The 17575-nt window shown below is 38.7% G+C and overlaps 1 protein-coding gene across 10 annotated transcripts in view; it reads left to right on the forward strand.

Annotated features, from left to right (window-relative positions):
- Positions 1–17575, forward strand: part of EPHA3 (EPH receptor A3) — a 350038-nt gene that overhangs the window by 277539 nt on the left and 54924 nt on the right. For all 10 annotated transcript variants that reach the window (XM_049105248.1, XM_035709836.2, XM_035709834.2 and 7 more), the window contains 2 exons: positions 4981–5042; positions 6639–6848. In XM_049105248.1, the coding sequence (XP_048961205.1) occupies positions 4981–5042; positions 6639–6848 (272 nt within the window). The remainder of the gene's footprint in view (positions 1–4980; positions 5043–6638; positions 6849–17575) is intronic.

The following is a 17575-nucleotide window of genomic DNA, read 5'->3' on the forward strand; positions in this document are numbered from 1 at the left end:
CATAAAAAGCCATAGTTAACAATTTTATCAAAAAAGATACTAGATCACGTTCAAGTTTAGTTTATTCCAAGAATGCAAGTTGGTTTACTATCTAGTCATTTTAGAAATTCATAACATTAATAGCAAAGAAAAGGTCAGTCTCTAAAGATATAGAAAATAAACACTTTAACTTAAAAGTCTTCCTTAGCACATCCTACATAGAAAATATGCATGTCTGATAAATATACGTAAAAACCACAAAGCAGAACAAAAAACCTACAACATCATATTCAGAAGTAAAACATGAAAAGCATTTGTCTTAGGGTAGAAATGAGAATCCTGCTATTATCACTTTTTTTTTCTGCTATTATCACTTTAATTCATTCTTGTACCTAAGGTCTTCGTTTTTACCAGGGATCCCCCTCATTTTTACAATTAGACAAAGAAAATAGAAAGCTTGAAAAGGAAAAAAAAAAACTAAGTAGTCCTTGTAAAATCAATTGAACACATTCAGATTTCATATTTATTGATTGTTATTGGACTTATTATACAAATCAGCTTTGAATAGAACAAGGGAAAGTAGAAATATCATCCCTGTCTTCTTTCTTCGTTGAGGTGTAGTGGATATACAGTGATGTACCAGCTTTAAGTGCATGGCCTGTTGTTGCCTGTATAGCCTATGTGTCCTCTTCATCTGTTCCCATCTTCAAAAGTATTAAATCTTGTTTCAGATTAAGCACAAATAAATTTTAGAAATGTTACGTCAGCTGAATGTGAAGCATTCAGTGTATTCAGATCGATGGAGGATGGTTGGTTAGGAAAACGTGGAGAAAGTGTTTCTCAGCCTGACTTTGAAGAGAGAGATGATCCTTGGCCATCCTGAGACTATAGACACGATCCATTTTAACCGGCACTCCACTGGTTTTAGAACTAGGTACAGCATGGAGCTGGCCCCTGCCCTCATTAATCCATAGACTTGTGGATGTAAGAGCTGATGAGAGACAGAGAATGAGGGAGCGAGCATGGGCATGAGCAGCAGAAGGGGCAGGGGAAGAGGGTGAGGATCACAGGTGAACTCCACCCTGAGTGTGGAGCCTACACAGGGCTCGATCCCAGAACCCTGAGATCATGACCTGAGCCAAAATCAACAGTCAGTCATTTAACCAACTGAGCCACCCAGGCTCCCCTCAATAACTTTTTTAATTTTATTTTTTTAAAGTAATCTCTATGTCCAACATGGGGCTTAAACCTATGACCCCACGATGAAGAGTCTACTGCTCCATCTGAGCCAACCAGGCACCCCAATAAAGTTTAATAGTCTAATCATTGATAAATACTATGTTTGAATGCAAATATTTTAATCTAAAGCCAACATCTATTTTATAATTACAATAAAAATCCCTACGCATGGCTAAATATTTATTACATTTTTCGGCTCTTCTTTTTATAAAAATGTGATTAGAAAGGTTGTGGTGAAATATACCATGTTGAACCTGGGATTCTTAGATATTCTGAATCACATTTCTTCTGTCATCAAACAGTGGTTCAATGATTAATAATATATCTGAACCACTGGAGGTAATTGGGGAAATGAACTGATTGTAACAGACTGATTCACTTCCCTTAACCCTATAATCATGAAATATCATAATTTTGTTTATATTTACAAATCAATGTAGGAAAAAAGTAAAATTCTGCTGCACATTTTGTTTTGCGCATTTTTGATAGTGTTTCCTTTCAGCCGTCATCCAGCAACAATTTTATTGAGTTTCGTGCAGATGCTCAGATGTATTTTAGGATCTCCGAGGGCAGCAAATGATAGGGTTCTTGAAAAAGACGAGAATGTCACTTCTAAATCAAAATACATGTGAAAGAGCATGAACCTGGATAGAAACACATGGCATCCATGTGCAGGTGAGCTAATATTTTATAAATAATTTCCGGCAATCTTTAATATGTGTTAGGATGAGCTCCCACCACTATTGCAGAGAGTTTCTTTTCCTTTAACCCTATTCATTAAAATCAAAAGCACAAGGAAACTAAGGCTAAAAATAAGCTTAGACACTAAAAAAAAAAAAAAAATAGAACTTAGAAATCAAGGCTTTCCAAGGTGGAATATTTTTGATTCTGTTTATTCTTTGTACATTTGGGTTTGCTGAATCTTTGAACTTAATGTAAAGCATATTTTCAGACTTGCCCATCATAACTGATGTGTTTACAAATACCTAAATCTTAGAGCTAAATGCAGCCCGATCTGATTTCTGAATGGTCATGGGGCTTTGGCTTAATTGACTGGCTTGATTTTTCAGCTACTTTTATTTCCCCTGCCAAACAATCCACCAGACATGCTAACCAGAAATGGAATAGGCATGAGGCTGGGAGCCAGGAGGAAACAAGTGATAAGCAACAGTCTGGGGAGCACAAAAACATGGTGACTGTCACTGGGAGTTTGCTGTAGGAGACAAAATACCTGTGACTACGCTTAACGTATGCACTGAACTTTGTGAGCACGTTATTCTCCATAGAATGGTATTGAGGCAAGAACAAAGACAATTATAGTGATTTACAGAGAACATGCATGTGAAAGATTTCATTCATTCATTCCTTTGTTCACTTATCCATGCTTTTAATTTTGTATCAGTCTCTGGGACTACTCTTTAGCATCGGGGTGATCAGTTCAGGAGAGAGAGAAGTTTCCAAGGAAAAGTCAAATCTTCCCTTTCTTCCTGAATAGTATCAAATCAGAGCTTAATTTGAATTTTAGAAAAGCAAGTTCTAGAGGCTGAAACTTTTGGCTAAATGACTTTACAGATTTATATTATCAGATTTATTAGATATGTATGACATGTTACTGAATATATGTAATTAAATCAGTACCTTCACAGAAAATAGATTGGTGTATCAGTTGGTTGTCACGTGTATAAAATTTGTCTGAAAATCATAGAATTTAAATCATTTTTCTTACCTTTTAAACCTATAACCTAGTATACATCGAAGTACTGAATACAGTAAGTATAACCTTCATAGTACCAAGCAACATTATTCATAAGTAGTGTGAATGAGAGTTTTAACCTATGAAAGGAAAAGGAAGCAAAGAAAGCTGTTTTCTATCATCAGAGGCAGACTAACTTTCATGATAGGGAAGGAGCCTGTGAGGAAGACCTAAGTGTGCACACGGGTCAGGGGCGCATCAGTGTTTGTGAAAAGCCACCTGCCCAGGTCTTTCAGTGGCGCTTTTTCAAGAGCTGATTCAGGTGCCCCAGACGTGGAGGACAAGCGCTGTTCCTTCTTTTTGTGACATGATGAAATTAAGTTTTAAACAAGATCATAGCGAAAATATGGGAAGAGAATTACCGTGTAGTAATAGCATAGGTTTCTTTTTTAAAAAAAGATTTTATTTATTTATTCATGAGAGACAGAGAGAGAGAGAGAGAGAGATAGAGAGAGAGAGGCAGAGACACAGGCAGAGGCAGGAGCAGGCTCCACTCCGGGACTCGATACCTGGCCTCCAGGGTTATGCCCTGGGCCTAAGGCTGCGCTAAGCTGCTGAGCTCCCCCGCCCCGACCCGCGGGCTGCCCAATACAGTAGGTTTTGACATCAGAGACGGCACGTCTGGGATCTGCTGGAAAATTAGCTAACTGTGTGACCCAGCAGCTTCCTTAAATTCACAATGCTTCCACTTGGAGACACGAAAAAAATGAGAATAATGTATATTACTAAAGCACGAGATAACGTGAAGATGAAGTGGTGTGAGGTATGTATGTAATATACACACATATGAATATGTGATGTTACATGAGTCTAATTATGCAAAAATATCTACTAGTGTTTCCTGTATATCAAAAATATCCATTTTCCATATTCCTTTTTCCTTTTGAAATGTTCATTTTGCATTACTTATTTTCCTACGTGTTTTGTAATGTATATAGAGTTATATTTTCAGCCTTGTTCACGACATTACACTATAACAATTATCTAAAATGTTACGGACTTCAGAGCTGTCAATTTAATTCAGAATAATCCATAGAATTGACACCCAATCGTTGCCTGAACATTTATTCTATTCATAAATCTGTATATCAGATTACTTAACACTCCTGTATTTCATGCTGTTCGTATTTTAAATGTTTCCTTCAGTATAAATTTCCAAAATTAACAGCATAATGGGTGCAGTTTGTTGCTTTTGGCTTTATTATTTATTAGTTGTATGACATTGAGTACATTGATCACCCTCTACATATCTCAGTTTTCTCGTGTGCAAAATGGAAATGATAATAATTAATAAGATATCACATATAAAATAATTAAACCAGCATCTTGCACATATATTTAACTATATAAATAAAGTTAAATGTTCATTAACAGGTTTAATAATGGTATTTAAGGCCACATATTTCTACAATGGTTATTGTAAGTTTGTAAAATTGCCAGCAGCAATTTTAACTTTATTTTCCTTTTAACATGGATTTTATATATTATTTTAATGTGTTGAGTACAGATTTTTTAAAAGTTACAATGATTGGTGTTGTTTTATGAAATTTATATATAGGATCCACGAAGATGGGGACTTTGCTTTACTTGCCCAACTACTACTGTCAATACCTGTGGAACGTGTCGGTGATTGTGGAGACCCTGGCTCTGTCCTGGGCTGGAAAGCAGAAATACTTAATTTTGTAGAGCAGCTGACATGCAATTATTAAAGGGCAGAAAGGGGGCGTATTTTATGTTCACAGAAAGCCATGCCAAATAAGCCAATTTGGATGCTGTAGGTTATCATCCCTGTTCTGAAACCCAGTCTTCTTTTTCTTTTTCTTTTGGTTTAATTTTTTTATTGGGAAAAATTTTTTTGTGACTTTGCAAAATTGGGAAGACAGGGGAAGCTTTTACATTTTATAATCCATGAGGGGTATCAAGGTGTACTAGATGTATTCATCACGTGATATTTGTTGAACTCTAAACATGATTAGACATGTTTAATTTACAATTTACCGTATATCCAGGTAAACCAGTGATGATTGTCACAGAATACATGGAGAATGGTTCCCTGGACAGTTTCTTACGTGTAAGTAGAAGATTTTATATATATTCATGTATCTCTTATCCTTATCTATTTTTTATATTTTATCCTTCTATCTATATAAACATATGCATAAATATGGAATGAACTACGGAAAATGTCAGAGGCAACCTCTGATATTTTGCCAACAATCAGATAACAAAAGTTAAAGCAAAACGGAAATTTTGGAGGACTAAATACAAAGAGACCAAATTCATCTTTATCTTGCAGGATCCAAAATTAATGGTTCATATATTTAAAACAAATTTGTGCAATCTTTCTTCCACCCTTTTGTACTGCCAGGACCCACACTGGTTAAGATAAAAATTTTAAAAAGACTCTTAAAGTAAGACATAAAAAACAATGATGTAAGATGAATATCCTCTTTCCTTCATTTAAAATACCTTCAGACTGCTGTTAGAAGACCGTCTACCACATAAAGCTTTTGTCTCAGAAAATAAGCAAGCATTGTAATTCCAAAGTATTTTCAATTTAGAGATACCATTTTCCTGATACATATGCATCCATATATATTTTTAATTATTTAAACTTTAAAATTTTATTTATTTAATTTTTAAAAATATTTCAGTAAATATTTGTTCAAAGAAATGCAAAAGTTTTATGGAGAACAAGACATTGCCAATCACCAGTCACTGTAAGGGCCAAAAAAACCCCATATACTCTGTCCTCAATGCGCATTCAGCACTGTAGATAGATGGATGGATAGATAGATAGATAGATAGATAGATAGATAGATAGATAGGAAAGATAGAATAATTCATTATTATGGAGGAAAATTCTAAATTTTCTATAAATGAGAAGTCATATTCTTTATTTTAATATTCATGAGGCAAATACAAATTTTATCAGCAATCATTTTCCCGAACATTTCAAAAACAAATATTTTTCAAATTACATAATTGAAACCATTATAATAAATACTTTTAAGTTGTCATTGTGTATCTATAACTGAACACGGAATTTCATATCTATTTATCTGTACAGGCATTTATGCACATATGTATATGTATACATGTGTGCGTGTCTCTTTACCTATGTATCATATAAATCATGTATTTCTACTTTGATCCAAGTGAATTGGAAACTTTTCTAAATACCAGACTCTGACTTTGTGTTTTATTGTTTTCCATTTTACGATGTATAATTCAAGATTGAGGAGAAAAAAATATTCAGTAAATATTCTTGACTAATTCCGAACTGTTTATTTAGGACGGTAAATTACACGTTCACTATCCACTTTATTTGAAGCCAGGAATAATCTGGAAAACCAGAAGGAAGAACGGACATTCGATCAAATCAATATGTAAAACTAAAATAGCCACAGGATTCATTTCATTTTGTTGTTCTTGAATTTAAAATCTCCGAGGGGCTTGCACGTCACAGAAAGCCCACGGGAGGTCTGGTTCTCAGGGTTCGGGGTGCCCGGTGCAGCCCCGGGCACCTGCTCACACGCCCCGACTGCGGGAGGGCCCAGAAGCCAAGGGCTGCAGGGCTTTTACAATTCAGGATGAGACTGGAACCAAGACGTGTCTCAGGAAGAGCAGCAACGTGTCTTAACTGTGTGTGTGGAATGTTTCTCAGAAACACGACGCCCAGTTCACGGGCATCCAGCTAGTGGGGATGCTCCGCGGAATAGCCTCCGGCATGAAGTACCTCTCGGACATGGGCTACGTCCACCGCGACCTCGCCGCCCGGAACATTCTGATCAACAGTAACCTGGTGTGTAAGGTCTCTGATTTTGGACTTTCGCGTGTTCTAGAGGACGATCCAGAAGCTGCTTACACCACAAGGGTGAGTGACATTGTTTTTCTGTGGTTTCTTTTTTCCCTTTCTGTCTTTATTGTCTACCTTGTGGTTTGTGACCTGCAAATAAGTAGCAGTCAGGTGTGTCGGTTCCAGCTTCCCCTGAAGGACACTTGTCCTTTACCCACGCAATGCCCTGACTTCTGGGCAAAATAGATGGTCGCTGCTTACAAGGCGGGTAATGCTTGTGGTTCTGAAACGTTGGGCCCCCCGGGGCTCGGTGGTGTCCACCTGCCTTCGGCCCAGGGCGGGATCCCAGGATCTGGGCCAGGATGGAGTCCCGCATTGGGCTCCCGGCAGGGAGCCTGCTTCTCCCTCTGCCTGTGTCTCTGCCTCTCTCCGTCTCTCAGGAATAAATAAATAAAATCCTAAAAAAAAAAATTAAACATCATACATCGGTTTATTGTTTCCCTCACAAAGGCAGCATGGTTGCCGCATATCTGGAGTCTGGGGTATTCATATTTACCCATTTTTGCATCATGGTTGAGCCACCTTTAGTAAGCAGATTGGATACCTCTGTCCAACTACATATAATTTTAAATCATTTTAAGATTCATGTTTACCTAGGTAACACATGCTCACGTTATAAAAATTCCAAAACAAAGCAATAAAAGGAGAAAAGTCATCCATCACTTTGCCACCCACAGAGAGCATTCATGACTTTGCCACTCAGTTCTTCCAGATTTTTTCCACGTACCTATCATACACACCTTTGGTGAGCACATGACTAGAAGAGGATTATTCCTAATGTCACCGTATAGCCTGGTTTTCCCTTAGCAATACAGCTGTTGAATGTATTTCACTGTCAATAAATACTCTTCAAGTTTTCATTTTTAGCATTTTTTGCATTCTATTATCTGGATGTACCATCTTTTAAAACTCAGCCCCTAATTATGGGAAAATTATTATTATATCTAACTTTTCTCTAATTTTTGTCAGTCTATGTTTTCCATCAAAGTAAGTATACTCTTCAATCCCCCCCCCCACACCCCTCCCTCTGGTGACCATCAGTGTGTTCTCTATAGTTAAGAGTCTGGTTCTCGGTTTGTCTCCTCTCTCTCTTTTTTCCTTTGCTTGTTTGTTTTGATTCTTAAATTCCACATAGGAGTGAGATCATATGGTACTTGTCTTTCTCTGAATGATTTATTTTGTGTGACATTGTGCCCTCTGATTCTATTCCTGTTTTTGCAAATAGCAAGATTTCATTAATTTTATGGCTGAATAATATTCCAGTGTATGCGTGTGTGTGCGTGTCTGTGCATGTGCATGTATGTGCGCATGTGTGTATGCATGTGCGTGTGTGCGTGTGTGTGTGTGTGTATGACTTTGCCTAGCTCCATTGATTTATCAGTGGACACTTGGGCTGCTTCTGCCGTTTGACTACTATAGATGATGCTGCAATAAACATAGAGGTGTATGGATCCCTTTTAGTTGCTATTTTGTATTTTTCAGGTAAATTGTTGAGCAGTAAGATTACTGGGTCGTGGAGCAGCTCTATTTTTAACTTTTTGAGGAACCTCCACACTATTTTCCAGAGTGGCTGCACCACTTTGCATTCCCACCAACAGTGCAGAGGGTTCCCCTTCCCCACATCCTTACCAACATCTGTCTTGTTGATTTTAGCCATTCTGACTCGTGTAGAGTGGTATCTCATTGTGTTTTTTTTTTCTTTTTTCCTTTTGTTGGGGGGGGGAGGGGGAGAGCACAAGTTGGGGGAGAGAGGGGGAAGCTGACTGCCTGCTGACCGGAGAGCCCGGTGCAGCCTGACTGCAGGACCTCAGGGTCCCAACCGGAGCTGAAGGCAGAGGCTCAACCACTGAGCCCCCCAGGTGCCCCCTCATTGCAGTGATGATGTGCGTTTCCCTGATGCTGAGGGATGCTGAGCATCCTTTCATGTGTCTGTTGGCATCTGGATGTCTTCTTTGGAGACCTGTCTGTTCATTTCTTCTTCCTTTTTTATTTATTTTTTATTTTTTTAATTTTTTTAATTTTTATTTTATTTTATTTTTTTAAGGAATCCAACCTGGTTTCCTTTTTTTTTTTTTTTTTTTTAATTTTATTTATTTATGATAGTCACAGAGAGAGAGAGAGGCAGAGACATAGGCAGAGAGAAGCAGGCTCCACGCACCGGGAGCCTGATGTGGGATTCGATACCGGGTCTCCAGGATCGCGCCCTGGGCCAAAGGCAGGTACCAAACCACTGCGCCACCCAGGGATCCCCCTCTTCTTCCTTTTTTAATTAGCTTAATTGTTATTTTGTGTTAAGTTGTATTATATATTTTGAACACTACCCCTTATGGGATATGTCACATGCAAATATCTTCTGTTCAGTAGGTTGCCTTTTAGTTTTCTTGATGGTGTCCTTCACTGCAGAAACGTTTTATTTCAATGTGGTCCCAACAGTTTATTTTTACTTTTATTTCTCTTGTCTCAGGAAACGTATTGAGGAAAAAAAAAGTCACTAAGGCTGATTTAAGAGAGATTACTGACTGTGCTCCCTTCAAGGATTTTTATGATTCCAGGTTTTATATTTAGGTCTTTAATACATTTTGAGGGTTTTGTGTGTGTGTATGGTGAAAGAAAGTTGTTCAGTATCATTCTTTTGCATATGACGCTCGTTTTCCCGACACCATTTGTTGAAGAGACCCATTTTCCTATTATGCATTCATTCCTCCTTTGTCAAAGATTAATTGATCATATGACTGTGAGTTTATTTCTGAGTTTTCTGTTCCGTTCCTTGGTCTGTATGTCTATTTCTATCCCAGTACCATGACGTTTTAATTATTATTGCTTTGTAATATAACTTGACATCTAGAATTGTGAAGCCTTGTTTTTTTGTGGGGGCTTTTTTTGTGTTTTTTGTTTTGTTTTGTTTTTTCAAGATTGCTTTAGCTATTCAGGGTCTTTTGTGGTTTCATACAAATTTTAGGATCGTTTGTTCTAGTTTTGTGAACTAGAAATACCAAATGATGTTGGTATTTTGATAGAGGTTGCACTGAATGTGTAGATTGCTTCGGGTAGTATGAACATTTTAACCACATTTGTTCCCCTGGCCCACGAGCATGGAATATCTTTCCATATCTTTGCATTGTCTTGCGTTTCTTTTATCAGCACGTTATAGTTTTCAGAGTACAGGTCTTTCACCTCTCTGGTTAAGTTTATTCCTAGGTATTTTATTGGCTTTGGTGCAATGGTAAATGGGATTGTTTTCTTACTTTCTCTTTCTTCTGCTTCCTTATTGGTTTGTAGAAATGCAACAGATTTCTTCTGTAGATTGATTTTGCGTCCTGTGACATTACTGAATTCATCTCTCAGGTCTAGTAGTTTTTTGGTGGAGTCTTTCAGGTTTTCTCTACATAGACTCATCTGCAAATAGTGAGAGTTTACTTCCTTATTTGGATGCCTTGTATTTCTTTATGTTGTCTAATGGCTACAGATATTATGTTTAACTAAAAGTGGTGAGAATGACACCCTTTCCACTAGCTCCTGACCTTAGGAGGAAAGCTCTCAGTTTTTCACCATTACGTATGATGTTGATTGCGAGTTTTTCATATGAGGCTTTTATAATGTTGAAATGTGTTCTATTTTATGCAGAGGGCTTTTGTCATGAAGGAATGCTATATGTTGTCAGGTGGAATATTTTATACAAATGTGCAAATGATCCACCTGCATTCATATTTGCATGACTCTGATAATTTCCCTATGATATAATCCTAAAAGTGAATTTTCTGTGCCTATTTTAAAAGTGTGCTTAACTATATCCTGATAAAAGTAGACATTATCATTTTGTATTTATTAGTTTTAAGAAATTGTACCTAATTGTTTTGATTTGTATTAATTTCGTTCAAAATGCTTTTGATTAGCTCTTCATATATTTATTGGCAAATTCCTTCAAAAAGGCATTTCTTTATAGAATTCTTTTTTCATGGCAGACAATTTTAGAAAATAAAGATATAAAGATCATTACTAATCAAACTATCAAAGGTAACCAATTGTAACATTCTTTTCCATTCAAAATATTTTTCTATACATTATCATATGTAAACAGTTACCAGTTAAATATATGATTACAAAATGGGATCATATTATATGTATTGATATATAAAATGATATTCACTTATCAATCCAGTATTTTCTTCATATACAAATTCAATGTTTTGTAATCTGCATATTTTAACCTAAAATATAAAATGCAGAATTTTCTAGATGATTAATTTTTTACAGTATCATTAAGTAACCTATAGTACTCCACTTTATTCATAGACATACCTTATTTATCCAATACACTATTAGTTAGGTGAATTCCAAAGATTTGATATTCTTGATAATACTCTGATGTAATCCTAACAAACGGTTAATGTCTTGCCATGGTTATTTGCTCAGGATAATTTTCTAGGATTAAAATGGCTGAGTCAAACTGTGTGCAGATATGTGTGTGATTTTCATATATGGATTGGCTGGTTGTTTTCTTAGAATTTCACTTCTAGCAGTAACATATAAAGAAGGTTATTGCCCCAAACACCTGCCAAGAGGATGGGCAGTTTTTCAATGTCAACTTCTGCTGTTTTTTTCATGTTTCTAAAAGGTTATTATTAATTAAAAAAAAAAAACTTTCAGAGCTTCATTTGTACTAATTGTTACTTTGCAAGGACCCAAAGGTTACAAAGACCATTTTTCGACCCAAGTAGATAGAAAAAGATGTTGCTGTGTCAAAGTTACTCATTCTCATTTGTGAGATAAAAGTGTGACAGGCTCTTTGCATTTTTTTTTTACTTTCGGAAGAATCTTAAAAACTATACCAACCAAATGGCTCATTACCTGCCAATAAATAGCTGTTTAGAATTATTCGATGTTCATCCTTCTATTTTCTCAGAACTTCTCAAAATATCTGTGGGGGATCCCAACATCTTTCTGAGAAGCTGTTATTTGCACCTGCATTTCTAGAATAATTAGAAATCTTTAATCTCCTGTAATAATCCTTTTTGGTACAACAATTTCATAATTTACCCTAAACTATGAGGTATGGTTTAAAGTAATAGGACTGCTACTTTAAAAAACAACAACAACAACAACAACACTGAAACAGTTAAATGAGTGTTTCCATACTAATTCTTGGGTTTCGTACTTATTATAGGAACATTGCTACTGCACAAAATGTTTGGGGAATTCCTCTTTTGAAATCATCTTTAAAACTAGAATGGAAGGGTATCATTGTTCGAAATTATTTAAGCATATAGTATTTTGGGAAACATACATGCCTGAGATCAAATTTCAGGTCTCAATAAGCTGACGGTTAATAAATAAGAAAAGCAGTCCTTTGTTATATAATAAAATTTGGTAGTTTTTTTTTTTTTTAAACCAAAACCAGTATTTTTCAGCTTATTGATTAAGCCTCCTAGGAATTACGATTACTTCAGAAAAACAAGTTCACTATTTACGATCTTGTGCCACAGCTTTCTTTTTGGATAAACAAACACATTCTGGTGAATCTGCTTTAAAAAGTTAGTCACGTTCCTTTAGTTACCATGACAGGCTCACAGCGAGTCAGTGGGACTCCAATCTTAGTGCTTGGCACCCGAGACAGCAGGTGGTGTCCCAGGGCAGCAGGTTGCGTCCCAAGGCAGCAGTTGGCGTCCCAGGGCAGCAGGTGGCATCCCAGGGCAGCAGGCCACGACCCGGGGCAGTAGGCTGCGTCCCGGGGCAGCAGGCGGCGTCCCGGGACAGCAGGCCACGACCCGGGGCAGCAGGCCACGACCCGGGACAGCAGGCCTCGTCCCAGGGCATCAGGCCGCGTCCCAGGACAGCAGGCCACGACCCGGGGCAGCAGGCCACGACCCGGGACAGCAGGCCGCGTCCCAGGGCAGCAGGCGGCGTCCCGGGGCAGGCCGCGGCCCTCAGGCCGGGCGCGGGGACGGGCGGGGCGCTCGGCGGGGCCCGCAGGCGTCTCCGCGGCCCTCCGGGAGCCTCGGGGCGGCCGCCGGCAAGGACGGGAGCGGGAACCCGTGCCCGCGCCCTCTGCGCCCACCGCCTGCGACGCGAGCGGAGCCCGAGGTTTGCCGCCGCGGCCCTAGGCACACTCTGCGCGTCTTGCCTTGGTGAGGGACCCTCTGGGACGTGGGCCCCTGTCCGCGCCGCTCAGCCCTCGCTCCCCTGCGCCCCGCCCCCGCCGGTGGCCTCTGACGCGGCCGCGGGGGCGTCGGGAGCGGGGGCGGGAGCGGGGGCGGGAGGGCGGCCCGAGGGCGGCCCGAGGGCGGCCGCAGCCTCGGAGGGGGCACCCAGGCCGGGGACCCCGCGACAACCGCCCTTCTGGGCGCCCTGAAAACCAAATAACATTTTCGTCCGTATCGCACGGTGCAGCAGGGCTTGAGGAAAGGCCTGGAAAGCGCGAGAGCAGCCGCATCCAGAAGTTGCCTTCGTCGGAAGGCGCCGGTTTTATTGGGGGGAGCATTTAGCCCTGCGGCCTTCGACCTGCAGAAACTTTTTGTTGTTGAGAAAAACAAACACAGAAGTGAACTTCCTCTCTTTGATTTCCTATCATAGGAATTCAGAGCACAGTTACAGCACGTTGCCTTTTTTTTTTTTTTGCACTGAATTACCAATTTATTTCATTTTAACAGAACCATGGAATTATTGGTGAAAATTGTTTATCACTAAATTAATTTTTAGTCTTTTTCTTATGAAATTTCATTTCAAATGGTTAGGTTAGCGTTTTTTATGTGCATGCATGCATCTGTGCATCTGAACATTCTTTTATTCATATGTTCAAATAAATGGGGTCCGAATTCCACCGTGGTGGTGCTCAATTTACTATTTAACAGGATCAAGTTAGAGAAGATATAGGCTTTTATCTAATTTATATGCTGTATTATACAAAGTCAACCCAATTCTCAAGCTCCCAAATTCATTTTAGGGATATAATTACCACATAAACCCAATTGGGCAATTTGAGAAAGCCAGATGATTTGTTTTTGGTTATACTCTTCATTTTTCAATTTTCTTTTCTTTTTATTTCTGTCCTAAAGATGCAGACTGAGTCATTAACACCTGGATTTTTATACTGGATAAGAAATTTCTCCCTTCCATTACAGGCCCTATAGCCCATTAACATCTATTTAATTTTTAGAAGATAAAAGCAAATAAACAGTTATCACAGGCCTTGTGTGTTAAGTGAAGGAGAAAGAAATCTTATCTTACATAATAATTTATTTGATTTTTTCTTTAAAATGTGCCAACCTAATGCCAGAAATATTCTACTACAGTTTATTTTTGTTTTTGTTTTTACCTATTTTAATTTGCAAGATAACAAACAAACAAAAAAAGTGGCTCATACAAGTGGCTAAAAGCTAAGTAGTAAAAAAAAAAAAAAAGCTAAGTAGTTAAATGCTCCTGGTCAGGATAATTCCATTCTAAGGATATAAACAAATAAACAATAGAAAACATGAGCCTTTATTCTGCTGTAGCCCAGGACTATAAACTATGAATACCAGGAACTGGTGTGCTATAAAAAGAAAATTATATTATTTTGGTAAGTAATATGTATCATGTGTCACTTATACAGAAATGAGAAAAGTAACACATAAACATCTAATCAATGGCCTTCATATAGTGATGTATTTTAAGCTTTGAACCCAAACAATGTCAATCATGAATTTATTCCCTTCTCTTCTAGGATCAGGATGGATAAATCTTATGTAGCTTCACATATATTCAAAATCAGAAAATACCTGTTTCATTAAAACTTAATGAAGAGCTAATACTTTCTAGTCACCCAATTAAGAGAGAGGGAAAGAGACCACAAACATTTGAACATGTGAAAATAATCTATCCAGATTTATGTGGGAAAAAACCACAGCATAATTCTGGAGTAGAACATAGTAGCATGGAGCTGGTGTGTGAAATATGACGTAGAGTCTCCAGCAGGAACAGTTATCTCTAAAGCGCATCATTCATTCATTCACTATTGAGTGCCTGTGGTATAGCAGGCACGGCCCTGGGCCAAAGGACCCAGCAGTAAATAAAACAAAGCACTGAGCTGGTGAGTTCACATTCTAGGGTGATAAATAGGATTTATCAGGGATTCAGGTAATAAATAGACAAGTCAGATAGAGGTAGCAAGGCAGGGAAGTAGGACGGAAAATGTGGGGCGTGGCGGAGGGTGTTATTTTAGTTTAGGAAGATTAAGGGAGTTCCCTGATAAAATAAATGTCATTAGAACCACGAGTTGGGACAGTGAAGGAATACATAAATATCATGGTTAACCAAACAAGATTTATTTTGCTTTAACTCTTTTTTCAATTTAACAAATTAATTGTAATCATCGTTCTGATTCCAACAGGCTTACCTTGCAAGAAGGCACATTAGGAAGTCAGATTCATGATCTAACTCCGACTAGACACCAGGCTCATAGCGACGGGTCTAGTCTCCCGTGTTGGTGAGCCTGGAGTGTAGTAAAAATCACTTGCTGGTATTAGTTCCAGTTCGCTGTGGATATCCCACATTTTCTTTCTTTTTTTTTTTTTTATTCCCACATTTTCAAATACATGATCACACATTGCCCGAAGCATTGCTTGAAGCCATTGTCCAGTCCCAGATTCCTTGGCAAGTGCAGCAGTCTTGACATCCTAAATGGACAGATGTCTGCGATGGCTAATGCTGTGACTCACTTTTGTCCCATCACCCTCTTCAACCATGATTCTGCACGTCATGATTCAAATGTGCTGCCATGACTTCTTCCCTCTTTTGTTTGCTGACTCCTGCTCTGGAATTGCCCCAGAATTCAAGCTGTTACAAAACATGAACCTATAAGGGAACCATTGCCGTGACATGTACTCAATATTATCTTTTTAGATTTTTGACATTCTCAACATATCATTTCATCTTTCCTTATTTTACAATCACCAGTACTAAACAAATCAAGCTCACTCGCGTTTTGTACTTTTTTGGTTACTTACTAGATATTTCCACTTCTAATATTGTGATCACAGTTATCCAGTATTCTCACTACACCAAATAGATCTTTCTGACATATTTACTTATGATGTTGCTTCTTTGGAAAACTATTCAAGTGCTAAAAACACACACTTTCAAATGAATTTCTTTAATCATCTAAAAAAAATGAGGGTTGGGTATATATAAAACAGAAAAATTTAACATTTTAAACCTCACTGAACTCTGAAATATCTTTAGCCTTAGCTGTAAATGTTTCACACTGTTTTTTTTGAAGATAGACATTATACGTCAGATGACCTAATTTGACCCTAGCAGAAAGTAACCGAAAAGCCATTTATTTGCATTGCCTGGATAGCCATAGAGAAACTTAGAATGCAAGCTGAAGATTTTGCTGTATTTTAAGAAATTCTTACACATTTCACATAATGTCGAAACGCCTCGAAAGTTTAGGCTCTTGCTACCTAGGAGATCATCTGTCCTGGTATCTTGAGGCAGGCAGCACCTGCCAGGGTGATCCTCTCAATGGCTTTTAGATCTGGGCGAGTGGGGAGAAGAACAGATGCTTCCCCAGGGGCTTCCCGGGTTGCCCCTCACCTCATTGTGAATGAAGGTTGGTCCCTGACGTCAGATAGAGGCTAAGTCGAATGAGTGGAATGATTCATCTCTGTAGGTCCACTGTTGAGAAGCCAGATTTTGCCTCCAGGTTAAACACTCAATTACTCAGGATTTTACTAAGATAAACTCTCTAGCCTCCTTTGTCCCTCTGAGAGCGAGATCTGACAGGGCTTGCCGGCAGACAGTGTGAACCATGGATCAGCACAGCATTTACTAAATCGATGGGGAGAGATTTGTATATATAATTAGAGAAAAAATTGGGGCAGATATGAGATATTATGCATTCATGTCCAGAGAGTTTGGCAATTATACTCCTTTTTCATTAGAAATCAAGACCTGAAGCCCTGTAGCCCATGGTGAAAGAGCTGGCTGTAGTTGAGGGCCTGAAAAATTCAGGCTTTTAGCCAAATGTCTCGTTTGAACTGTCTAAATTCATTAAGCTTAGAGAACTGAATTGCAGGATCTTTTAAGACTAGGTTTACTCCAACACTATTTCCGGACAAAGTGAACAAGGTCTTGGACTACTTCACCTAATCCTGGATTTGAGGATAGCCATTATGTAATGTCTCTGCCCGGAGAATCCTTAGTATCTTTGCATGCGTCGTTTTATTCTTCTCTTTTAAATTTTCTGTAAGAATTCTATAGGAGTAAATCCAGGTATGACAACCAATAGATCAGTAGATCCAAATTTAGGATTATCTTTTCCAAAATAATCAATATTATGAATGCCTGCATCCTTGCTATGCCTGTAGGTTTAAGGCAGACATTTGAGAGTTGAGGGAGCTCAGGCTCATGGATTAGCACAGCTGTTCAAGATACTCCCCAAGATCCCCAGTTTAGGGCAGCCCCGGTGGCTTAGCGGTTTGGCTCCACCTTCAGCCTGGGGTGTGATCCTGGAGACCTGGGATCAAGTCCCACGTCAGGCTCCCTGCATGGAGCCTGCTTCTCTCCCTCTCCCTCTGCCTGTCTCTCTCTCCCCCGCCCCTCTGCCATGAATAAATAAATAAAAAATCTTAAAAAAAAAAAATCCCCAGTTTACAAAGGACGAGCTAGCTGCACACGGAGAAGTCAAGGAACTTGGCAAAATTAAACATTCTGCTAGAATTGAACCAGAAACCAAGACTCTCGCTTTCTGCTACACTTCAGAAGGA

The sequence above is a fragment of the Canis lupus genome, chromosome 33 (assembly GCF_003254725.2).
Source record: "Canis lupus dingo isolate Sandy chromosome 33, ASM325472v2, whole genome shotgun sequence".
Lineage (NCBI taxonomy): Eukaryota > Metazoa > Chordata > Mammalia > Carnivora > Canidae > Canis > Canis lupus.